Here is a 25,578-nt window from a genome sequence, read left to right on the forward strand (position 1 = left end):
AGACCTAAGTCTTGTTTGCAATTGAGGTGCTGTAACTTTTAAGTTACAACTACTGTGGAAACAAAACTGTAACTATGAAATAAAAGTCAATAGTATGTAGTAAATATGAATTTTAAATAATAATTTTGACAAAATTATTAAATATATAATAGATTTTCTATCATTCAAGTGAAAAATTATATCAACATAACTTTCAAGTTACATCAGTTAATGTTTACCAAACATTTTAGTAATATATCTTTTAAGATACAACTACCAACCTTAATCCCAAATGGACCCTAAATTTCTCAATAAACCCATTTACTCATGCACCTGTGATCAAAATTCAAATAGTGACACTTTACTTTGCAAACCTCTCATAATTCCTAAAGTAACCCTAATTAAATATTCATTCTCTTATTTTTTTTTCGTTAAATTAAAAAAAAATCTCGTGCAATAATCAAATGTTATACTTCTTCTTTCCTTATTTCTTCACAGTGACACAAAAATCAGATATCAAATATCTTTTCCTTCTTCATTTTTTTTATTACTTTTTGTTAACTCGATCTAAACTTGAAAGCAAAGAAGAAAAAATCATTATGACCTAGAAAAAACTTTTTTTACATCGATTGTATACTTCCATTGAATCATTCGTTAAATTCAGATTCTTTTTTTTTTTCTCTTTAGCACTGGTTTCTAGAAAATGAGTTTTATTTTTTCATTTTTTTTCACTAATACCCTCAATTTAGGTTTTATAGAATTTTTCCAAGATGTATGTCTTCCTTGGATGAGAAAGTCGAATCGCATACTCACTGATTAAAGGATCTAAACATCAATCATTCTAAAATCTTTAATGTATATTTATACTTTTTCATTTCATGGGAGTGTTGAATCATAAAAAAATTTGGATTTAAAAGATAAATTATGTATACAATAAATAAATAAAAAGTGTAGTGATTTATCATGTATCTATTAGTAATTTGACTGATGGGTATATTTGTAATATAAATTTTTATTAGGTTTTGGATTTGGTGAATATATTTATGAGTTCCAATAGCCACACCCTTATTTATATTTTTAAAGTATTTAAGTTTTATGGCCATTGACCTCCAAGAGTTTGTTCAAGTGATTTTCAAGTAGCTTTTGTTAGGTGTCGTCTGAGTTCAAATCCTAAGGAGTAAAATTAGAAAAGAAAAAACAAGGAGAAGAAAGAGTTAAACCGAAGAAGAAGAAGAAGAAGAAGAAGAAGAAGAAGAAGAAGAAGAAGAAGAAGAAGAAGAAGAAGAAGAAGAAGAATAAATCCATATTATTTTTTTAGTCCTCCTTATATTTTTATGTAATATAAAATTTTCGCTACCTTTACCATTATAATTGCTTTAACATAAATTTAATTTAATTATTTTACTTCTTATAAAATAAAACAACCAAAATTGCCCGGAGAAAAAAATGTACTATTATGGTTTCAACACTGCATGTTATCGATTTTATACCCAAAAAAAGAAAAAAAAAAAAAGTACGCATAACATTTAAGACAACTTCTTGTTCCAATATGCAATATTGTGAGCCTATCAACATTCTCAAACCAAATGTCATTAAAAGAATTTTGTTTGTTTGGACATCGCCGTCACCAAGGTCTTTAATACCGACCAGAGCCGCTTTTTCCGAACAAGTCATATGCCATTTCATTTCTATGATTAAAATTTCGAATTTGACAATTGATGGACTTGAATAGTGAAAGATTTTCCTTTAGTAATCGATTATATGAAAGAGCCGCCCAGCTTTTGGAGTAAATAAAAATGCATGGCATCCAAATTTGGCACTTTGGTCAAATATTTACATTATCAGCAATATTATCCTAGGATTTATTATTGATGTGAAATAAAGGAGCTGCCGCAGTAGAGACTATCTTCATTTTAATCCCATGTTTTACATCTTGGTCTATTGTCTAAAAAGAATAAGGCGAAGGTGTAAAATTGAGTCATTAAAGTCGTTATCTGATAAGATTAAAATTAAAAAAAAATACCTTCTTTAGAGTAAAAAATATTGATGAAATGCATTTTAAGATCATGATTGAAGGAAATCAAAGTACTCATCAAAGATTCTGCAAATTGGTTGTAAATTATGTGTTAATTAATATGACAAGACTCCTATAATTACAAAATCAAATTAGGTACTCTTGGTGTATACTCTTTCATTTATTAAATTATTTCCACCAATCTTATGAAAGATAAGATTGTATATAAATTACGAAATCTTATTTAAACTTAATGATCTTGAATATATGTACTACAAGATAAATTAACAAGGAAAAGAAAAGAACTTTTCTTCAACTTATAGAAGCTCAATAAACTCCTTGCATATATTTATTTAAAAGAATCGTGAATTTTGAATGAAATCTTTTGTGAAATAAAACAAATGCATAAAAAAAATTCATGAATTGATGAAAGCATTTGACGGCCGTATTTTTAGAAAATTTCCATAAAACGAAACACATGGAAAATGTACTTGTTAGTGATTGTTGACACTTGAAAAGTAATTTTAGACGATTAGAAAAAGTATAAAAATAATTTTCACATCCTCTTCAGTTAATATTAACTCCATGTAATCATGCATTCTTTTTATGCAAAGTTCATACTCTTTACGACTGATAAAGAGTGTATATATAAATGAGTATGAATGCATTAAAGAATTGAAAAATAAACTGTCGGCTTATCCTCATAAACCTGAATTTCAGTTAAAAAAGGTATAAGTGTCATTATCATATCAAAAGTTTGAAGATTTAGTTGGAAGCCTTGAGGGTCCAATGCTAGTCGGAGAATAAGAAAAAAAAATTTAAAAAGGATGTGAAGTTCTAACAACTTTATATTGTGGTTAAGCAGATTGTGTACACGAGATGTCTAAGATTTCAAAGTCAAATTACTTGGCTACTCATTGGAATGGTGGGGTTGAAGTATGAAGAAAATATTCAACACCCATAATGATGAGATTGACACTTTAATTTTTCTGCAGAAGATAATTATTTTTCATCACTGAGATTTGATATTGAGATTTGATTAGGATGTGAGGTTTGGGTCACTTTTACAGAAATAACTTTAAAATTTTTATATTTTTAAAACACACAATTCTTCTCTTATGCAAAAGCCTCTCTTTCTCTCTTTTTTTTTTTTTTTTTATGTGGACATATTGTTAAACTATACAATTTAATAGAGTCAGTGATGAACACAATTAATTTAACAGCGTGTTCGTAGTTAAAAAAATGAGGGGCCGAACTAGATTAAATCAAGGATAAGTTAAAAGATAAGAAAATATAGACTTCAATTACTGTATTTTATCATGTAATGTATTGAAATTTGTGTGTGTGTGTTTTTTTTTTTTATTATTATCTTTTAGCTTACTCCTAACTTTAATATGGTTAAAGATTACTGATTGGAAACTGACTTGTATGTGTGTAGCATTCTTTTCTAGTGAGGATATAACTAAAATATAAAAAAATACAGATTTCAATATGTTGGATACTTTCTTTTGTCTTGTCACATATTAAAAATTTTATATTTTAATAACATTCTCATCTTGTTAAAATGAGAATGATTAGAGAAATATTCTATACATACAATTATAAATAGAGGGAGAGAGGGGGGGAGGGAGAGAGAGAGAGCCAAATGAGGGGGGCTATGCATAAAATTCACAAAATGACTGAATTCCACTAACTCTCTAATCTTTTTTAAATTCTTTTTTCAATCTAGTGCCTCCAAGACCTCAAAATAATTCAACCATGTATGCATTTACATATTAAAGTTGTTACACAGTTCCAGCATGTATGCATATGAATTTTTTTTTTTACTATTGATATTACAATCAGATTACTAATGATATTTATAATCAGATAATTACTGCGACTAATTTACATTAAAATCTTATAAAATACTACCTAAACTATTATCTTCACTAATATTCAAGGATGTTTACATAATTACAGAGACTAGTTTGTATTAAATCTTATGAAATATTGCCTAGATTTTTATCATTATTAATATTCGAGAGTCGTCAACTTCACTTTTATTTCGTAAAGGAGAAAACTATATCTACTCAATTGTTCTATAATTAACGAAAGAATTGAGTGCCCATATTTCAATATAGGGAGTCGAATGTGACAGCAGCAGCTCACCACTCTGCCAAAGGTCAAGTGGCTATGAAGTTTGTTATTATGTAAACAAAATCCACAAAATAGTGAGCTCAATGCGTTTCTCACAGACACTCATTAAAGTATTATTAAAAATATTTTCAGTGGCTACAACTGGATAATTATTATTATATCATGATCTTTCCTCAAATTTCATAGTTACAATTTTCAAGTAATTTTTAAATTTGTTAACTTCGAACTTTATTTTTTCAAGTTTCTTTACCTCTTAATTTCTTCTAGGCTTTAGTTTCTAAATCAATATATGTAAAGTTTGATCTTAATCGTTTTATTTTCTTTTTTATTATTTGACAGTTTTTTTTGAATGATTTGAATTATAAGATTTGTTTATATGTATTATTCCAAGGGAGAACTTTTAGAAATCTTGTACAATTTCTATCTAGAAAAAATATTTTAATTTAAAAGTAACGAAAAATTAGTTAATAATCCCTTAGTTGAGTTGTTTAGATATTACTCATCACCTATTTCATTATGCTATCCAATTTAATATTAAAAGAAGTAGCTAAAAATTGAATATTTTCTAGTCCAAATAAATTTTCTTTTAATTATTGTCTCAATTAGTTTATTTTTAATTAAAAAAATTCTATTTCTTTTATTTTCTTGGATTACAGATCAATCTATGTCAAATTGATGACATATAATGCTTATCAATGGATAAAAAAAAAGAGACATATAATGGTATTGTCAATGTAACCTCAACATGAAATGAATGACAGATGTCAATCACATGATGTGATGAACACCGAATGTCACTTTGTTTATTGTTATCATTCATCAATACCTTGAATCTAATCAAAATTTACGGGCAGGATTAATGGAAAATTTTCTCCTAGCGCATCATATATAAAAACTTCATGTAGTATATCAAAACAAATTAAAAGTGACAAGTCACATGTGGATGTTCGAAATTTTTTTAAAATTCTATAGTTTTAAAGTATTAATTTTATAATATTTTGAAACCGTGCGGTTTTAAAATTTTTCCAAACTTTTTCGTACTTTAAAATTCCGAACAAAAAAACTAATATATATATACACACACACACACACACAAACGTACACACACAACAATTTTCTTATCAGTGATCTATATTCCAAATGTCGGTCCAATTGATAAATATTAAAGACAACAACAACATAATCAATAAAATATTATTTTGCTCTAAATTTTTCAAAATAGATTAATCACTTATTAATAACTGGCTTTAATTTTAATTTTAAGTAATTAATTATTTAAAAAGTTTAAATTAACACTTGAAAAAGAATCGAGAGAAATTTCACGTCATGGGTTACGAAAGGTGCATGTCCCGTGACAATATTCTTTACATATTAACATAACTAAATTCAGCGCCGAAAAAGTGATAAAGATAAGAAAAGAAAGGGATCCGTGGAAAGCTTTTAGATTCGAAACAGTCTTTATCTTTGAAAGATTAAAGCAATATTTATCATGATAAATCAGGCTTGAAAATCATTTGACGTGGGTCCTTTTTATCTGATATGTTATTGAATTTGGAACTTGAGAATTCGGAGCTCCAATGGTGATGAAGCCAGAACTCATCTGCGCGTGCGTGAGAAACATTGTACACATTTGTTAAAACAAGAGCTTGTCTTGCTTTCGGTTTAGAAAACTAAAAGTGCACACAGATTTTTCTTCTAATGATGAGTAAAGAGATAAGGTGCGGAGTTTAATTCTCACTAGCATAATTCACATCGATGCTTTACTTTCTATCCAATCTTTTTGAATGACTAGGAAAAGATTGCAAGTTCTGATGCTATCTTTAGTGGAAAATTATTAAAAAGGTGATTCCAATGATATGTTGATGAGCTATCATGCAATCGATGGTCATTAATTCTTAGTGTTCATATTATCTTGGTATCCGCGCTAGCTATATCATCTCATTGATCATTAATATTTGAGATGAGGCTTTGAAGTTGGAAGCATTTCTAGATCCTTACGGCTCCTTTAAAGAAATCAAATATGCTAACTCGATCCTCAGGTGACATAAGCTCGGCTGTAATTGTTGGTCATTGGGTAAACTGAATGTGTTTTGCGCGGCGTTCACTTGAATTCGAGTAAAATAGTGAGTAAGAATTTGTACCTAGTGGAAGAGGCTTTTCATTTCCATCAAAATCATTTTTTTTTTTTATCTTTGGTATGATAAGAAACTCAAGACTGGTAAAAAATTTAAAATTTTATATACTTATAATATAGTAAGACTCATATCAAGTAACACTAATCCATATCTCATACAAATTAATATATGTAGTCAAACATTTGATAAAGAATTGAAAATAATTGATCTTTTAATTTTAAAAAATGAGTCAACAACTCTTTAGTTGAGTTAATTGACATTTTCTCCAATTATTTACAAGATGAAAAGTTCAAATCTCCTTGTGATTGTGGGTGTTAGTGAATATGCAGAGCATAAGTAGTGAACAAGCAGCATGAGTAGCACAAAGAGCATGATGGACACATATGGCTAACTAACACTGCCAGCTTATATAATTAGCCCTTGTTTTAGTAGCAGTGTGCTTAAATGGTTCCAGTCGCTTACTTAAAAAACTTAGTTTTAGACATTGCTATAAATATTACTAGCGTATTATGTAATCATTTATCTTTCCTTCACCTTCTCTTTTGCAAAACAATGACTTTAATCGTTTCGTTTTGTGGGAGTAAAATTAAAGATGTAACATAAAATCTAATCAGAAATAGGAATAAGGACGATTAATTGTGTACCGGAAACATCCCGGAATACCGATGAGCATTGGTCATCACATTGAAACGTAAATTAATGGAAAATATATATATATATATAAGCACAGCGAGAGGATCAAATTGACATAAAATAGTACTCCCACGACAAACTTAAACGAATCAACAATAACTTCAAATATTTCTTATGATAATAGTACAATAATGAAGTAATTTTATATGAATTAATAGTCAACTGGCATAGTCACATATCAGCAGTTGAAGTGAGATGATCGTATGTATCAAGTAAGTGGTTGTTAGAGTTTTGTTGGTCTTATTCATTCATGTCGTTTGCCGCTGATGATGCTGCTTAGACATTAATTAATTATTAATTTTGTTAGAATTGAGGATAATCATGCAAAATATTCGGATTTTTAATTGATGATGTTGATGTGCCGTTACCAGCAACATCCATAGGCTTTATTTAACAAAATTGGAAAAAACTGAATTAAGAACACAATTTGTACAATTCAATCTCCTTAATTTGGTAAACTATTTGACATATATTTCAATCAAATTAAACCCCCCCCCCCAAAAAAAAAAATTATGATAGGTCGGTTTAAAGTGAGAGATTCATGTAGAGTAGCAGTTATACACAGGTTCGAACGTCTAAATTTTACAAAATTCAGATTTAAAACTACAACCAAAATCGCATGCTGATATAATTAAAATTATTTAGGCTGTCGTAGGCTCCTGATCATAGTTGAAGTCTTTTGTAAAAATTATAGCATTCAAACATTAGCGCCATTTTACAGATAGTACAGAATTTGTTTTGGTTTTAAGCAAACTCTGTGAAAACTTTACAGAAAGAACTTAAAAGTTTTCTATCCTGGTACTTGAGGTGAGGTGGATTAAGAGTTCTGAGATTCAAACTTTCCTCAAATAAGTTAGAAGAGAAATTAATTTCCTTTCATACAACTAGTAGTTTATACTTTTAATGATCAGTTGGGTGATTTTTACACGAGTCTACTCAATTAATTAATTTCATTAAATTAGATATTTTTACCAACTAATAGTGTATTGACACATTACTTTGTACTCATAATCCAAAATTTATGCAAAGGAGTTATTATATTCCTATTATTACTGATAAACAAAAGAGCCTAATGTGTCATCAATCCTAGTCTTTATTTTAACCTACACGAACCGTCAAGGGTCGATTAAAAAAAAAATGTAGGAGTTTATCTGTTTTTGCTCTTAATTGACTGCTTAATTTAATTCAATTTACAAATGAATTTGTAGTTCTTTTTATGTGACTAATATTTTTCTCTGTCAAATCCAGACTTTCAGATGCTGACTAAAACTCAACTAATTGAAATTTAGATGACTACATTACATGAATTTGCTTTTTAGCATACATGGAATGGAAGCTGGCACTGATGGAATTAAAATTGACGCATGCCAAATTGTTGGATTAAAACCAAAAAAAAGAAAAAAGGAAAAAAGAAGCATAAACGTACATATAAACTTTGTAACCACCATTTTTGGCCAATATTCTCTCAGGATTGAAATGTGAACCAAAACCCATTTTGGCCAACCAAGTCGGCAGACGATCTTCCCTTTAGTTTCCTATCTCATTATAAAATCTATTGACTCTTGAATTGAGCTTTTGAAAATTATTTACATGCCGCGTTAAGTTGGTTTGAATTCTTTGACAAATCAAGTCTTAATTCCTTCCACAATTGCAAAGGCTTCAATCTCGGAATCAATCACTAGGGGGAAATTGCAATTTGTCGGTCTTCGAATGTCCAATACCAAATTCAAAAGGTGGTAGGGTCATCATTTTGCTCATACCCACGTTCAAAGGTGGTAGTCGCAGATCTTTTTGAAGTATAATGTTGATTCATGTAAAGTGAATTAGGTTTATTTGACAGTACAATATAATTAATTTGTTCTATTTGATCATATAAACACAAATAATAGTTTGCTACTACTACATGGACGTTTGAAGGCTTAAAAAATTTACGTATGACCGCGTTATGCAATGCTTTACAACTATAATTTAACACTGTATTGTAGATTATATAACATCTTATAGTGTCAAATTTGAATTATATATATATGATATGCTGACATTTTCATTAAAGAATGACTCTATCTACAATATCATTAGCATTGTCAATAAGGATACTGTAATACTTAATACATGATTTTATATTATTTTGTTTATAATTAAATTATTTGTCAATGTTAATTGACTTAGGTCCCATTTGATATTGAGGTTGAAACGCTATAAGTGGCTTATTTCATAAGTTTTAACAAAAGTGATATTTGGTAAATTTTTTAAAAGCTACTTATTTAATAAAATTCTCTCTTTTGACAGCAGCTTTTAAAAACAAGTAGGAGTTGCTTTTTATAGGTAGCTTATTAAATAAGCCGCCACACATTTTAAAGTTTTTGTTATAACCTTAATATTTTAATAAGGTAAACTATGGTTGCTTGGTAATTTGATATTAGTGTTCATTTAGTCCCTATATTTTAAAAAATAACTTAAAACACCCTTGTTGTTAAATTAGTTATAACAATGCCATTACCCTTTGTTTCTTTTGGTTTTGGATAATACAAAGAAAATTATTTCTTATTTTTTTTTCCATAAATCCTAATATTTGTCTTGGTCATTATATAATAAAACAACACTTTATAATAAAATTTACCAAATACATATATGATGCTTTTCAAACTCATAGTAATCACAACACATAGTTTACTTAACGCAACAATAACTTTACTAAATACCAAGCTACTTTCTTAATCATCAGCTTATTTTATCCATATAATAAAAACAATATTTCATTGGCCACCATATTTCCAAATTAGCCCTTAATTGACGAGTTTTCTTTAGGTAGTATAAGAAATTTATGGTTCAAACCTATTTATATGAATATAGAGCAAATATGCCATAGGGGTGCTTGAATAAGTAGTTTTCAAGCAGTTTTATTTGACTAACCATATAAGTATGTGAGAGATAGGGGATTAAAAATTTGATGATGCAATTCTTAAATATTGAACATTGTAAAATTTTAATGTTCTTTCTTAATTTAATGGTTAAAGCAAGATTTGGGGAGCACTTTATATTAAGGAAATTTTTTTGGTTTATCTCGTTATTCACCTCATTGCCACTGTCCTTGCCTGATGATCTTGATAGTGTGTATTTAAAAGTACTAAACTATATACAAGTGCTAAGAGTGGATAAGACACCTAGAAATTTCTTTTGATATAATTGAACTTTCTTATGAATATAATTTTCATGTCATGGTGGAAACAATCCCACGAGCTTGATCGAATGGTTTTCTAATAGGTTTCTTTGACTAATCACTTGAGTTCAAATTCTCTAGAGTAAAAAAATTAATTTAGACTTTATCTACCTCTACCTCTTTTTGGTTAAAAAAAATATTATATCGAAAAAACTACTCCAAATTTTTACTCTACTAGTTTAAAGAACACAAACAATAGCATACATTTTCATCACAAACAACTTAAACAAAACTGAATTGATACTACTTCTTAGCGAAACAGTACTACTAATTAAATGCTACAAATTATATGCTTCGAGTACTATCATGGTTGAGATAAAGGTTTCACTAAAATAGTTCATATGAAAGAGACCTTTACATAAATGGCCAAATGAGATTGACTTGGAAAAAAAGGACGGGACGATTATTTTAATCAAATGAAGATTGCTTAGATAACACTCTCGGCTCCTCTTTTTGGAATATCATCTCTTAAAAGCTGCAGCAACACTGCATAATGATGAATGTGTTTTGTCTTATAAGAACGTTATACATACAATAAATTAAGAACATATTATTGTACATACAAGTAAACGTAATACGTACAAAGCATGTAATCTTAGTTTACTAGGGAGTTAGGTAGACATATTAATAAATAATTAAATAGATGAATTTGCAGACAACCTAGGTTAAGAATATTTAAAGCAGCTTTAGAGCAGAGTGGAACCTCAGAAGGTCAAAATGGAAACGCACAATCAATTATTGTGGTATTGTTTATTAGGGTTTATGAGTTTAGGTACCAAGTAAGACTACATGACGTGATGATAACAATAACAAAACAAACAAGAAATTTAATTTATATAAATAATGGGTTTGAGAAACTCAGAAGCTTACAACAATATGATGATGTCGTTTGGAGAAACCATGTAAAAAATACTTAGCAAGTTGCATCTGCACATGCTTACCAACACACGCGTGTGCCGCCGTTAGGGACAAAACACATTAGGTCATGTGCTAACCATTAATATATATATATATATATTTTGAAAGGGTGCTAGCCATTAATTAGAAAACTAGTCAAGGGCCTCGAAAGTCCATGTACTTTTGCTCTGGCGTGCATAATTTATGATGGGTTCATGCCAACTTAAAAACTTTTTTCTTCAAGATTAATGAATTGGCAAACACACATAATACAAGACGTTAAACAAAATGTATGAATTGATCTCGCAATTAAAGTGATATAAGAAAACCTAAATACATAGCTGTATAGCATTTTCTAATATGAAGATGAATGCCGTAGTTAAGAGCTTAATCCCACCCGCCCGTGGGTGATTTAGTTTGGTTCTTGAGTTTCATTTTTCTTAGGATCCTATTAAGTGTTGAGTTGGCCCAAAATTTAGAAACACCTAAAGGTGGGCTATGATTCATCTTTTGTGATCCATTAAATTTGACTTGTTCCATCAACCAAGGCCCATTTAAGAGAAGGAAATTATGCTTGCTCGTGTTTTATGATAATGAATGCAGGCAACCCGATGAATATGATGGTGTGTAGAAGCTGAGGAATGGGTGATTGTGGCAGCAGTTGCAATGCAGCAGATATGGTGAAAGTTGTAGTGAAATTGAAGATGCATCTTCCACCACATATTCAAACTAAGGTTTTGGAGCAATTTCATTCAAATGATCACCATAAATTTCTTTGTAGAAATACATAAGCAGAAGAGGGGTAACAAAGGTAGTAGTCAAAGGCCTGATCACATTTCGGCCAAACCATTTTCTTCTAACTGCTAACCTTGTTTTAAAGTAAAAACATCTTGAATGAGAGCTGTTAGCACCAATCTTACTAACTGAACTGAGAGAGATCACTTTGGCTCTCTGTTACTGTACCAAAAGTAAACTTTGTATGCTTTCCCCTAAGGGAGGAGTTGATGCCAGTGCCATCATTTGTTTCTGTAGGATAAAAGAATTGTCTGATCTATTAACCCTCCACAAAAGAAATGGCATTCCTGGGAAGCACTACTTGACCACAAAATTTGTTTTGAGTGCTCATCCTTGCAAAATTTACATATCAAAGTCGCATATCAGATGGTGCACAATTCATGTCCGAAAGTACTTCCACAATGTTCTTCAACTGCCTCTTATGGATGTTAAACACTAGCGAAGGTGGAGAAGATTACTACAATAAAAGTTAAGGGATGATTATTTTGTGGGAGTAACTTGATCATGTTTGCCTCAGCTCTGACAATGCTCTTTCTATCAAGCTCCCGGCTCAAGCACCCGAGCATCTGGTACATAACCAGATGATCTCAACAGTTTTGTCAATCCCTTCAAGGTTTCGTATATTTCCTCAGTTTTAGGATGCCTCTTATCTAAGGAATAAAAATTTACCACAACTTCATTAACCTCAATAGAGCTACAACCTGGCAGTTTTTTGAACCCAGTATCTCTCATTGCAACTTTGATTCGTGCCACATCTTTCCATCTCCCAAGATCCCCATATATGTTTGAAAGCATGACAAAGTTGGCAGGGTTCTTTGGTTCAAGTTCAGTGAGTCGTTCTAGAGCCAGTTCGGCCAATTCAACATTTTTATAAACCCTACATGACCCTAGTAAATTAGCCCAAATAACAGCATCTGCTTCTATAGGCATCCTCTTGACAAAATCCACAGCCTCAGCTAAACGACCAGCTCGCGCCAGCAAATCAACCATACAACCATAATGCTCAATTTGAGGCACAATAGAATAATCCATTGCCATAGACTGGAAATATGACAAGCCTTCTTCAACTAAACCCATATGCGTACAAGCACACAAGATGCCTATAAAAGTGATCCCATCTGGCATTTCTCCAGCATTCTTCATCTCATGAAACAAACTCAAAGCACCAGCTCCTCGTCCATGCATTGCCAAGCCACTGATGATGGTGTTCCACGTAATTAAATCCTTTGTATCCATGCTGTTAAACACATCGACTGCATTTTCTATAATGCCACACTTGGCATACATGTCAATCAAAGCATTGCCAACGCAAACATTTCCCTGATACCCATTATATTCTGCATACACATGCACCCATTTACTGAAGTCGAGTGCTCCTAATCTTGCACAGGCAGACAACACAGTTACAATCGTGGCATCATTCGGAAAAACTCTGCCCTCAGTCAACATCCTTTTAAATGCATCCAAAACTTCAAAGAAAAGTCCATTATTTGCATACCCTCCAATCAATCCATTCCATGAAAACACGTTCCTTTCAGGCATCTCTTCGAACAGCCTCTTACACTCCTCAACATCCCCGTTATTTGCATAACCACTCAACATAGTGTTCCAAGAAATTACATCCTTTTTCGGCATCTGATCAAAGAGCTTTCTTGCCTCAATCATATTCCGCACATCAATATACCCTGAGACAATAGTGTTCCACAAAATAACATCCCGCTCGGGCGCCAACTCAAAAAGGCACCTCGCAGAAACAATATCACCACAAGAAATATACCCGTTGATCATTGAAGTCCACACAACTACATTCCTCTCATCCATCTCTCCAAACACCTTATAAGCCGCTTCTATCGCTTTCCCAGTTGAATATAACTCAATCAAAGCTGTACCCACAAAAATATTTGCTCTGAAACCATTCTTAAGAACTAAACAATGCAATTCTTCACCTTCCCTCAAGGCATTAATCTTAACACAAGACTTCAAAACTATAGGAAACGTAAAGCAATTGGGCATAGCATCCAACTTCTTCATCTGAGTAAATAAAACAACAACTGTCCTATGGAACTCGTTCTGTGCATACCCATTAAACATTGCATTCCATGACACAACATTCTGGTCAGTAATTTTATCGAACATCTTGCGCGCATAGGTCATTTGCTTCAGCTGAGCACATGCTGTGATGATTCTTGGAGTGATGTAGTCGCTCTGCTCTAACCCACTGGTGACTACTTGGGTTTGGATCTGGTGGAGATGCTTTGTGGTCCTACATGATTGTAAAAGATAAATGAGCTTTTCTTCCACAAGTCTATGAGGGGTTTTCACAAACAAAGCTGCTGTGATTTTTGCTATTTTGAAATTTAAAGAGGGAAAAAGAAAAAAAGAAAAAAAGAAAAAACAAAGTTTTCTTTCGAAATCTTATTCCTTACTAGATAAGAGTACTAGATATGAACACGTCAATCGCCAACATTTTGATTTATTTTCTTGCAATAGGCACGTTGTTTATTAAAGACTAAAGAGAGCGAGAATAACGTTTTTGCAGTGACTTTGACCATCACAATTAACACAAGAATTTTTATTAAAAAAAATTTAAGCAATAAATAGTTATTTAATTCACAATAAACGAATAATTTTGTCAAAGGTTCAGATAATCGCGTAAGAACGATTAGGTGGAATACGACTTATATGGCAGTCAGTCAACAACAAAAGGAGGCTGCCAAAAAACTTTTAGCAAATGTTAAAGTTATTTTCTGGGTCAATCGAAAAAAATTAATGCACATGGACCACGTTGTTTTAGCAGCAGCAGAGGATGTATAGTGCATGGCAGAACGGAATCATTAACTCAAGTTGCTCAGAGTGGGCGCCAGTCGTGTCTTTCATTGCTCTGTCTTGAAATGGACTCGTGTCTCACACTCAGATTCCGGCAACCGGAGCTCGACTTTCCTTTCCACAACTCATTAAAGAACCAACTGCCCGTTTTAGGTTTAGCTGGCCCCAACAACAACGCCGCGCCAAAACGCGCAGTTTTGGTCCCAAGAGGAAGAAGATCATCAACTCATCATCGTCGCTTGATCGTCAGGGCCGAGATTAATTCGCCCATCGAAGGCGTCAGCGATGATCTCAACTTGATCGCCTCTCGGAATCTTGATTTCGCTTATACTCGTAGGAAAGTTCGATCGGCTTTCACTCAAGTGCAACTTCAGCTTGATCACTGCTTGTTCACGGTGCTTTTTTCTTTTAAATTTTTATTTTTATCGTGGGATCTTGATAGCTACTTGTTATTCTAAATGTCTGATTTTTTGTTTTTTCTTTTTTGGAATTATTTTTGGATTTTGGTTAGATGGCTCCTTCTGGAATCAGAACACAAGAGGTAACCAATGGCTGCTTTTGCTCCCTTTTTTCAAAATTAATATATATGATTTTTTTTTTGGGGGGGGGGGGGTTAAGAAAATAATAGAAATTACTTCAATCTCTTTTTCAGCATAAACAAAATACCAACTCTATGAGCCAAGATTTTAATTTTTTTGAAATTATTTCTTTTGACCGCTTGATTTGTTCATTTCTTTAAAAGAAGAAATATAGTTTTTTATGAACACTTTTGGGTGCAATTCTGAAATGTATTTACAACAAAATCGTTGTTATATATTCCTGTGAGATTGTTTATAAAGTGTAAACTATACACGAAAGGTTTTTTGAAAATCATTTTTTCTGTTTTCCGGGGAAAGAAATGGAGGCTAAGTTTGGAAGGCTAAAACGTGTTAGTTCGGGTTTATGATGAATGTTGTTGTTGGGTTCTGTAGTGGTACGAAAGGAATTCAAAGGGATTGGAAATTTTCTGTAAAAGCTGGATGCCAAAACTGGGTGATCAAATTAAAGGTGTTTTGTTTTTCTGCCATGGCTATGGTGATACATGCACCTTTTTCTTTGAAGGTTTGTTGACTTGTCTGGTTGTACTATACATCCAGTTTATTATGTTTACTGTAGTTATAAAAACAAGTCGACGGCCTAATATTGGACGAATGGACAATTTGTCAATTCAGGTATTGCTAGATACATAGCTGCATCAGGGTATGGTGTTTATGCTTTGGACCATCCGGGGTTTGGTTTATCCGAAGGATTGCATGGTTACGTCCCAAGCTTTGATGCATTAGTTGACAATGTTATTGAAATTTATACAAAAATTAAAGGTATGATGCATGATAAAAGTTGGCCTTTTTTCATAATTACAATTGTCATCAATGTTGGAACTTCTTATCTTGCAAGGTTTAGTAGATTGATGCATTTAGTTAAGAAGTAGCTTTGGCTGATTTTTCTTTTGCATTATGTTTGGCAGGAAGGCCTGAGCTGCAGGGACTGCCTTGCTTCATACTGGGACAGTCCATGGGTGGAGCTGTTACTATCAAAGCTCATTTAAAGGAGCCGCGTGCGTGGGATGGAGTAATCCTTGTAGCCCCAATGTGTAAAGTAAGCTCATCCTTGTTCCTTTTACAAATCATTTTTCACAAACCTTTGTTTGATTACTTCCTGTTTCAAATTTTTGCTATATTAATTATGTGGCTCTTGTCATGTTCCATATCAAAATTTTCCTATCAGTAGAGAATTAAGAAAGAGGCAAATAGAAGGTTTTCAAACAGTTTGCTATTGTATATGATTATTTTGCTTTTCTTATGCCTACTGTAATCGTCAAAAATAAAGCTTTTGGGTTTATTCTTCCGACACTCTGTTTCCGATATAGGATGTTTCAGTTAAGTGGTATAGTGATGTGCTTGGTGAAGGCTGAAAACTTTCATGCTTCTGAAACAAATCGTTGCAGCTAATACCAAAAAGGAAAAAAAAAAAATTATGAGTGTTCATTGTGAAGATTAAATATATGTTTCATTACTTTGTATAGTAATTGTTCTTTTTCTGCTATGCTTTTTTACCTAACATCAGGGCTATATGTATCTATATCATTACATTGCCACTAACATATTATAGTGAACTTCTGATCCTGCTTGCCGCTTGGCATACTTTTTTTATTAATTGAAGTTGCAAGATTTAATTTTGTCTGGAACACTGCACTCTGTCATTTACGTAATGAAAAACTTGCTAACCTAAAGTTGTCGGCAAGATTGCAGAAGAAATGATTCCTCCGCCTGCACTTATGAAGGTGTTCATACTTTTGTCTAAAATATTGCCGAAAGCAAAGCTCATCCCTCTAAAAGATCTAGCAGATTTGGCCTTCAGAGACTCCAGAAAAAAAGAAATGGTTTGTTTTTCTTCACTTACTTTATATGAATGTGTGTAGAGCTAGAGCAGTATTTCCCCTTCTCTCTCTCATTCACACAATGTATAATAAAGTGTAAAGGATCATCTTGTTACCATATAAATGCTCTTCATTTGAAAATGACAGAAGGTGAGCGCTAAGGAAAATGAATAACTTAGATGATGAATTCACATATACCCTTTAACCACCATACACGATAGGAGCTGTTTTCGGTATATCATTGTAGAAAATAGTTATTCCTCTTTTGATGCCTTTCAAAATTTTTTGCTTAATGAACCTGTGACTAAATTGCTTATCATCAGAAAAGGAAATTGAATTATGATTAAACTCCTACCAGTTGGCAATAAAACATTTCTAACAGAATATGTTCTGATGTTTGATTGCTGATCTCAGAGTGATTAATGATGGTTCATGTTGTTTACATCTTTCTGTCTTAGGCTGTCTACAATGTCATTTGTTACAATGATCAAACACGATTGAAAACTGCTTTTGAACTTTTAAATGCTACCATTGATATTGAGAAGCAAGTGGGGAAGGTTAGTTTTCTTCATATTTCTGCGTCACTTAATCTTTTACCGCATCTTGTTGGATATTATTACACTCTTAATATCTTAACATGGAATGAACAAAGTGTCATAACAGCAAAATTGAATCAATTTATTGTAATGCAGGTTTCATCGCCGTTGCTGATTCTTCACGGTGCTGAGGATAAGGTAACGGATCCTTCAGTCAGTCAGTTTCTTTATGAGAAAGCTTCAAGCACTGACAAAACTCTTAAGCTATATGAAGAAGGATATCATTGCATTCTAGAAGGGGAACCTGATGATAGAATTTTTACCGTCATTAGTGATATTATCTCATGGCTTGATGCCCGATGCTAAGTTAAATGAAGTTCATAGACACTGGCTAGCTCCTCAATACCATGCGGCACTTTCTTCTTTTGTATTCTCATTGGTTCTAGTTCTTCTTCTTTGGTGCTATCATTTTTTCAACTGTTCAATGCTATTTTGTCGGTGTTGTAATTTAAAAAATAATAGTTCTTCATTGCCAAAGATATTGTAAACTCCAATTAATAATTTACGAGAGCTGAAACTTTCTTTACAAGTGCAGCTTCTCAACTATTGAACACAAGTTGATGTTATTGCAATTCTGTAGTTCACATGTGAGCATGTTAAGGCTACGGCTTTGTTTGTTCCTATTTTAGGGTTGATTTAACCATTGTTTTATATTTTTTTAAAGAGTAATGATATAGCCACAAATTCTTGTACAAATTTATTTTGTACAAACTGATGTAGTATGATAAGATTGGTTGAATTAAATATCACTTGGCCCACATGATTTGTTTTTATTATTTTATATTTTCATTCAACCAATGAATTAATGCCACGTTAGTTTGTACAAAATAAATTTATACAAGAGTTTATGGCTGTATCATTACTCTTTTTTAAATATAATGAAGCATCTTAACAAAAAATAATTTTAATAACGAGAAAATGAAATAAAAGGCACGTAAATTATTAAAAAAATCATTTTAACAATTTAGAAACATTTTCACACTTTAAAAGCTAATTCTAATAGGTGAGTTGTTTGCCTCTTAAACAAAAAAAAAAAAAAAAAGCGATTTTGAGAGTTTGTTTAGAAAGGCATTTATTATGGAAGTAATAAGGAGATAATTCTAAGGGGTGTTAGCAATTGGATTTTGCGGATTGAATGTCAATCAATATCAAATTTTCATTCTAATCCAATCCAATTAACGGATTTTGTATATGCGGATCGAATGTAAATTTGACCTAATGTATATTAAATCCACCATTTTACATATTAATTTGTAGGTTAAAAATTTTTAATTTTTTCAAATCCGCGAACTAATTAAATAAAAAAAATATAGATCAAATTTAAAATTAAATAAGATTTAAATAAATTAATTGTTTAAATAAAGCTATAATAATACACATAAAGTTTCAAAATATACTTGTTTAAATCAATACATAAAAATTAATTTAAATTATGAAAACAGTTGTTTAGGAAATTATATTTGCTTATTTAATTATTTTTTTATTTTTTATTATTATGGATACATAACTATGTTTTAACTTATTATTAGTAAGTAGTAATGCCACATTTATAAGTGTAATTTTTTAATTAAATACATATTTTGTTTAATTTTTTTTGTAGATTCAGGAATTTTTATAGATTTATATAAATAAATTCATATGCAATTCATTGACTACAGATTTTTAAATTTTCAATCTAATTTAATCTATTAATCCACAGATCAAAATTTTTATAAATTGAATTTTGATGAATCAGATAAATTGAATAGATAGGATTAAATAATGAACACCCTGCATAATTTTTCTCAAAAAAAAAAAAAAACACACATACTTCGACTTTAATATCTGAAGACTGAAGCAACTAACAAATCAAAATACTAAAACAAAATACTTTAATAAAGACGCGAGCTAAAGACAAAAAGGTGCAAAGCCTAACCGGACTTGAACCAAAATCTATGATCGTTTTCGAAGAAAAGTGAAAAACAAAAATTGGGTTCTCTTGTAGACTTGACATTAGATTACAATTGAATCGATCATACCGAAAAGAACCCTCGCTGAATCATATTGCGTAATTTCAAGCTTCGATGTCACTCTTAAATCAGCTATTCAACAGAGGCGTTTTTGGAGCCAAATGGTACGCTTCTGATTTTTAATTTGTATTTTCTTTCAGCATTTTATTTTGAGACCCTTTTCCCTTTTTATTTAGTGGGGTTGTTTCATTATCTGGGTAGCTAATCAAATTATTGTAATTTATATATATATGTACATATATGTATATGTATATGTGTATAAAAATGAGTTGCTGCTGTTAGAGAGTGTTGATTTTTACAGATATTTCTTCCGGTTTTTCTATTTAAAATACAAATTTAGGCTCATCATTTTAATGCTGAATATGTGAGATAGTGTGTTTAATATGATTGTACTTTATAATTGGCATTATGCCTTCTTGTTTAATCACCCGGATTGAACTTTGTTAGCGGGTTTGTAAGTTTCAAATTGTGTTGATTGGTGTTGTAGCAAAACAAGCTTGACTTTGGGGATATCACGTATGAAATTGCTGCAAAACAAGAGAGAATTGCAGCTCCAACAGATGCGCAAAGAGATAGCCCAGTTTCTGCAGGCTGGCCAAGAACCCATAGCTCGAATTCGGGTATCTGTTTTAATTTATAATCACAGGTGAACTGATCGGTCAAAGTTTCTGTTTAACTGTTGATACTTGAAAATATTTTAGGTGGAGCATGTTATACGAGAACAAAACATATGTGCCGCGTATGCAGTTTTGGAGCTGTTTTGTGAGTTCCTCCTAGCACGTGTTCCGATTCTTGAAAGCCAGAAGTAAGTTCACTGGTCATAGGATTTATTTTATGTTGTTTGATCATGTTTCTTTTGGTAGCATGTTAGTAATTTCTTTATGCTATATTGCCTAGAATTTCATAATTTCATAAAATGGGTGGCACCAGATGTTTATCGCACCTTCTGTTCTCCTTCTTCTTTAATTTTTTCAATTATTATTTTTAAAGATGGTTTTCAGAATATTGTTGCAAGGCAAATTATCTGTGTCACATTATTAAGAACCCCCCGTTTTTCTCCAACTGTTTTAAATTTAAGGCCTATAATCTTTGTGCCTTAGTATTTAGAGAGTTGTATCCCAAGATTTCCGTCTAAAGTGAGGTGTCCACTGATTGCATTACCTTGTGACTAATAAAATGATGTGGCAAGTGGTATGTTGTTAATGCCACATCAATTGACAAATCATTTGTGATGTAAATTTTGGAATGTGAAATGGGAAGAGTAGTATCTCCAATGGAACAATTTGAAATTGACTAAAGCTGGTTGTCAAGTGTTTAATCAGTTGAAATTTAGACATAGAATCATGGTATAAATGGTATCTTCTCAATGTTTGACACATTTTCTTTTCTAATCTTTTTGGCGGATAAGGCTTGTTAGCTATTCTCACATGCATCTGCCAAATTGATACCTAAAATATGTGAGAGGCAGAGTGGAATCATTGCCAACATCTCTAATTACCATATTAAGAAAGTGAATAGAGGCTTTGTGAGAATTAGGGAGTAAAGGGGATTTGAAGGAGGCATGTAGGATTCATTTTACCATTCTGGAGAATAATTGCTAAATGTTTCTTTTTTAAAATGGAGCTCAAAATAGACAGCTTATACATGGATTATATTTGTCACCTGTTTTAAGAGAATCAGCAATCACACTTTTGAGGTTACAAAAGATGAAGAAAATTTAGTCAATAATTATTTGATGTTTTACATTCTTGTACTATCATCTGATGAAAGGAACTGTTGATATGTCAGCAGTTGATAATAGTTTTATTGTTGCTGCTGCTATGTCGTATTTGGTTTAAAGACTTGAGAAATGATATGGAATTATCTACTCAGCCGTGTGATTGGTGTAATTTACTGATCATTGCGGATACTGTTAGATGAGACATTTTGAAAATTGCTGATATAAGTTTATGTTAAAACTATGAATTGTTATTTGAATGCTACCAGTCTTATAACCATCCTTTCCATATAGGGAATGTCCAACAGAAATGCGAGAAGCTGTTGCAAGCATAATTTTTGCAGCTCCAAGATGTTCAGATTTGCCAGATTTGTTGCAGATCAAAAACCTGTTTTCTGCAAAATATGGCAAGGAGTTTGTCTTGGCTGTGTCCGAGCTCCGTCCAGATTCCGGTGTCAACCGCACAGTTAATTGGCATTAGTGATTTATATGTCAGTAGCAGCAGCCACTGTATCATGAATGTACTAATAATTCTTCACCAACTTTTTCTTTGTTTTTTTTGTAGATAATAGAAAAACTCTCAGTTAGTGCCCCATCATCTGAGGCAAGGCTCAAGGTATTAAAGGAAATTGCACAGGAGCACAATCTGAATTGGGATTCTTCTAACACTGAATCAGAACTCAGTAAAAAGCATGAAGATCTACTGGTATTGTCATCAAATTTTATGTTCCATTATTTTATTTCTAGGTAGTAAAGGGAATCCTCATGGTTGGATCATATTTCTTCCACCTTCAACAACTAATATGACTGCTAAATTCAGGGAGACTTGCTTCCAGTATCATGTCAAAAATGACTGCTGTAAATCTAGAAGCCAACCGTTCTAGAAGTAGCCCATTTTGAATGTTAACATTTGTTGAAGAAGAAAGAAGAATTCGGCAGCAGTAATTTTGGAAAGAAGAAAAAGGAAGAAAGAAGAATGAAGAAGATGTTGCAGAAGTTGATCTTGACAAATGGTGGTTGGCACGCCAAAATGTTAGCATTCAAAATGGACTACTTCTAGAATGGTTGGCTTATAGATTTGCATTAGTCATTTTTGACATTCTCCCACTTTCTCAATCAAATCTCCACACCATCTTTTTTACCTTCTTCACGTATAATCATAATTCTCAATATAAAGAATTATTGTACTCCACCATAAAGAGTATACCACTTAGAATTAATTATCAATTCTAAGAATTTTACATCGGCACATGCCGAAATATCATGTTGAAATTTATGGTGCAACTTCCATGTTGGTCTTCCTAGAAGTTCGTCAGCCATCGACATAAATTTCACCACACACCCTACATCAATGCCAACCATGCCTTGTGTGCAAATCTTGTGGACCTGCTAGTAGTAACACATCCCCTTTCATGGTACTAGCGGTATACCATGAGGATGTCATCACCATCCATTTTACAAGGGATCATCGTCTCCCACGATGATGAGAGACTTACCACTAACAATACTATCAGTATCTGATCTGGAGCCACTTGCCGATCCTGCTCCATTTCTCCTATGACAATCTCTTTTTAGGTGTCCCGATTGTCCACACCCCCAGCAGACTCTCTTCTTCTTAGATTTATCTTTCTTCCAATTCCCCACAACTGCCAAAGCCGAGACATCTGTAGTTTCAGTACTTTCACCATTCAGTCTTCTTTCTTCTGAGAGTAAAGTATTAGTAACTTCTTCAAGATCTACTGTCTCCTTCCCGTACATCAAAGTAGGTAACAGGTGTTTGTAGGATGGAACACGTCTTTGAAGAAGCCACGAGAAGAATAAAGAAAATATTAAAATAATAGCCAATTTTGACTATATAAAGGAAGCTCCCCATTTTGGTGAGAGAAAGCAAAGAGCTTGAGTAATTTTAAAGGATTAAAATTATAAAGTTCTTGTGGGTGAGAGAAAATTATTTCTAGGAGTGTGGTTGTAATAATTTTTCACATAGTGAATATTTTTCTCTGATTGTCTTGTGACAACGCCCGTGGTTTTTTCTCCGGGTTTGGAGTTTTTCACGTAAATCTTGTGTTGTGTGATTGGTGTATTCTGCATTTAATTTTTCTGTTAATTTGTTGCTTAACAAATTGTTTGGAGTAATCTTAAGAGGAAGCTCAATTTTCTAACATCAATCCTGTGATAACAGAGAATTAATTAGTGTTGTTAAGTTGAATGTTTTCCAAAATGTCCTTTTTCCCTCTTCAACCAATTTATGACTATCATTGCATTTTAAGGTAGTTACATTGAGCTCTAAACCGCCACATGCACACCCCCCACACACCCTGCCTCCACCCCCTTGCGGAGGCGGGGTGGTGTCCTTTTTCCCTCTTCAATCTATTTATGACTATCGTTGCATTTTAAGGTAGATGCATTCAGCTCCAAACCGCCTCCTGCAAACCCAAACCCACCCCCCCCCCCCCCCAAAAAAAAAAAGCGCAAAATCCCCACACGCATAATTAGCTTTGCCCTAATTTTTCTGATGTGGCGGCAAAAGCTACTTGCTGGTGCTATTTTTGTTTTTTGGGAGAAATACTTGCATAATCATCCTTATATGGAGTGCACTATTTCCAATGGAAGTTTGAATCCTTTGCAACTTGGCTTGCCTGTAAAATATTTACCATAAGATGAGGTTATATAAGTATCTTGAGAGTATCTGGGCTAACATGAGATATAGTGGATATATTTTTTTCCTTGATGTTTATAAGTCATCAGTGTTCCTGTCTTTTTCTCTGCTTCTAGATTTTTATTTAACATGTTAACTAATAGAGTTCTGTCTATTACTTCAAATGGAGTTGGTGGCTGAGGTATTGTGGATAACTCTTTTATTGAACAAGTTTTTGACTGATACTCTGAAATTGTTGCACTGTTAGGTACTTATTGTACCTTTTGAGCCTTTTGGTTTAACGATTGAAATAATTGTTACTTTTGATATTATCTTTAGGGCGGATCAAAGGAAATATGTGGTTGGGCATCATTTCCTCCAGTTCCTATCAAACAAGGATATCCTCAGTCATCACCTTCTAATGGGGCACATCCTATTACTCCTACTAAGACTGAACAGGGATCTCAGCGCCTTCAAGCTCCTAACCCACCAAGCAGTATGCCTCTTTTGAGTAATAACGAGATTGAACAATCAGTTAAAAGTTCTAATGTTGTGCCAGTTAGCGATTTTAAAAGGGCGACACCATCACAGTCATCTGATGTCTTGGAAAGAGCTCGAGCTGCTATTGCCTCTGCAGAGCGTGCATCGGCAGCTGCCCGCACAGCTGCTGAACTTGTGAATGTTAAATTTGGTTCGTGGAAACGGGAAGAAGGGAAGTCATCATAGCAGTCTTATGGTTGACATAGCTAATTTACATGTTTGGAAGATTTTACTTCTGCGGCCTCTTTTGAGTCCATAAAGGAAAGTAAGGAGAAGAAATAGCTGAACCACTGTATGGTGAATCTTTGAAAGGGTCTACGATTATGCCTTGTTCATGAGATATATATGTATATTCTAGTGCGGGTGCCTACAATTTTTTAGAATGTAGATTCACTATTAAACTATATGTTTTTGTAGTTAATTGAACAAAATATCTATGAAATCATATGGTTTAACAGCGAACCCTCATTTTAAAATGGTGTGGACATCTACATTTGAAAATGATTATATGTATATAATTAACTGTATCTTTCATCGTAGGTAAAAATTGTGATAATTGGTCCAAAAAATGCTGTTATACTGTTTTTGTAGTTTGTGCTATTTCAGAACAATGTGATGAAAATAACGTGTGTGCAAAGCTATACCAAATGTTTCGGTATGGAGATTGTGGTCATTAATACAGCCAATGCCATGTAGCCCTATTGGAACTATTAATATCTCAACAGTTGCGAATAAACTGATAATTCCTTTTTTACTGGCAGCTGCATATTGGAATAAATATAGTCATACCAATATGGTCTTGACATATATGTTCTTTCAAATCCTAGGATTTATTTTAACTGAAATCAGCAAAGTACGTGTTAAATTGGAAAATAAGGATGGCAAATATGAAAAAATCAGAATTAATTCTATGTTGATGAGCTTTATCTTAGAGAAATTCAAGATTGAGAGCACTAGATTCTTA

General features: G+C 32.4%; 3 protein-coding genes across 4 annotated transcripts; 2 read left to right on the forward strand and 1 right to left on the reverse strand.

Annotated features, from left to right (window-relative positions):
* Positions 1 to 11,823: 11,823 nt before the first annotated feature.
* LOC102619843 (pentatricopeptide repeat-containing protein At1g08070, chloroplastic) lies at positions 11,824 to 14,859 on the reverse strand. 2 transcript variants are annotated; one of them, XM_006468642.4, is made up of 2 exons: positions 14,712 to 14,859; positions 11,824 to 14,135 (listed from the first exon to the last, which is right to left on the reverse strand). In XM_006468642.4, the coding sequence occupies exons 1-2, from the start codon at positions 14,747 to 14,749 to the stop codon at positions 12,410 to 12,412; spliced, it is 1,764 nt and encodes a 587-aa protein (XP_006468705.1). In that variant the 5' UTR covers positions 14,750 to 14,859; the 3' UTR covers positions 11,824 to 12,409. The 2 variants fall into 2 exon arrangements, with proteins under 2 accessions (XP_006468705.1, XP_006468706.1); XM_006468643.4 differs by lacking the exon at positions 14,712 to 14,859 and adding an exon at positions 14,299 to 14,437.
* On the forward strand, positions 14,764 to 18,266 carry LOC102620320 (caffeoylshikimate esterase-like). Its single transcript, XM_006468645.4, has 8 exons — positions 14,764 to 15,093; positions 15,210 to 15,239; positions 15,670 to 15,799; positions 15,910 to 16,056; positions 16,203 to 16,333; positions 16,980 to 17,117; positions 17,573 to 17,671; positions 17,807 to 18,266. Exons 1-8 carry the CDS (start codon positions 14,764 to 14,766, stop codon positions 18,014 to 18,016), a joined length of 1,215 nt encoding a protein of 404 aa, XP_006468708.1. The 3' UTR covers positions 18,017 to 18,266.
* Positions 18,267 to 19,552: 1,286 nt separating this feature from the next.
* LOC102619557 (uncharacterized) lies at positions 19,553 to 25,141 on the forward strand. The gene is made up of 6 exons (XM_006468641.4): positions 19,553 to 19,823; positions 20,207 to 20,339; positions 20,421 to 20,524; positions 21,731 to 21,902; positions 22,002 to 22,142; positions 24,414 to 25,141. Exons 1-6 carry the CDS (start codon positions 19,774 to 19,776, stop codon positions 24,798 to 24,800), a joined length of 987 nt encoding a protein of 328 aa, XP_006468704.2. The 5' UTR covers positions 19,553 to 19,773; the 3' UTR covers positions 24,801 to 25,141.
* Positions 25,142 to 25,578: the final 437 nt, after the last annotated feature.

The sequence above is a fragment of the Citrus sinensis genome, chromosome 2, assembly GCF_022201045.2.
Source record: "Citrus sinensis cultivar Valencia sweet orange chromosome 2, DVS_A1.0, whole genome shotgun sequence".
Lineage (NCBI taxonomy): Eukaryota > Viridiplantae > Streptophyta > Magnoliopsida > Sapindales > Rutaceae > Citrus > Citrus sinensis.

Excerpts from the sequence above, each read along its gene's own strand:
- LOC102619557 (XM_006468641.4), top strand. The coding sequence starts at position 19,774 with ATGTCACTCTTAAATCAGCTATTCAACAGAGGCGTTTTTGGAGCCAAA. Across the intron at positions 21,903-22,001 it reads ATTCCGGTGTCAACCGCACA|ATAATAGAAAAACTCTCAGT; the intron begins GTTAATTGGCAT and ends TTTTTTTTGTAG. Across the intron at positions 22,143-24,413 it reads AAAAGCATGAAGATCTACTG|GGCGGATCAAAGGAAATATG; the intron begins GTATTGTCATCA and ends TATTATCTTTAG.
- LOC102620320 (XM_006468645.4), top strand. The coding sequence starts at position 14,764 with ATGGACTCGTGTCTCACACTCAGATTCCGGCAACCGGAGCTCGACTTT. Across the intron at positions 15,240-15,669 it reads CTGGAATCAGAACACAAGAG|TGGTACGAAAGGAATTCAAA; the intron begins GTAACCAATGGC and ends TGGGTTCTGTAG. Across the intron at positions 16,057-16,202 it reads AATTTATACAAAAATTAAAG|GAAGGCCTGAGCTGCAGGGA; the intron begins GTATGATGCATG and ends TATGTTTGGCAG.
- LOC102619843 (XM_006468642.4), bottom strand. The coding sequence starts at position 14,749 with ATGAAAGACACGACTGGCGCCCACTCTGAGCAACTTGA. Across the intron at positions 14,136-14,711 it reads GCCCACTCTGAGCAACTTGA|GACCACAAAGCATCTCCACC; the intron begins GTTAATGATTCC and ends ACAATCATGTAG.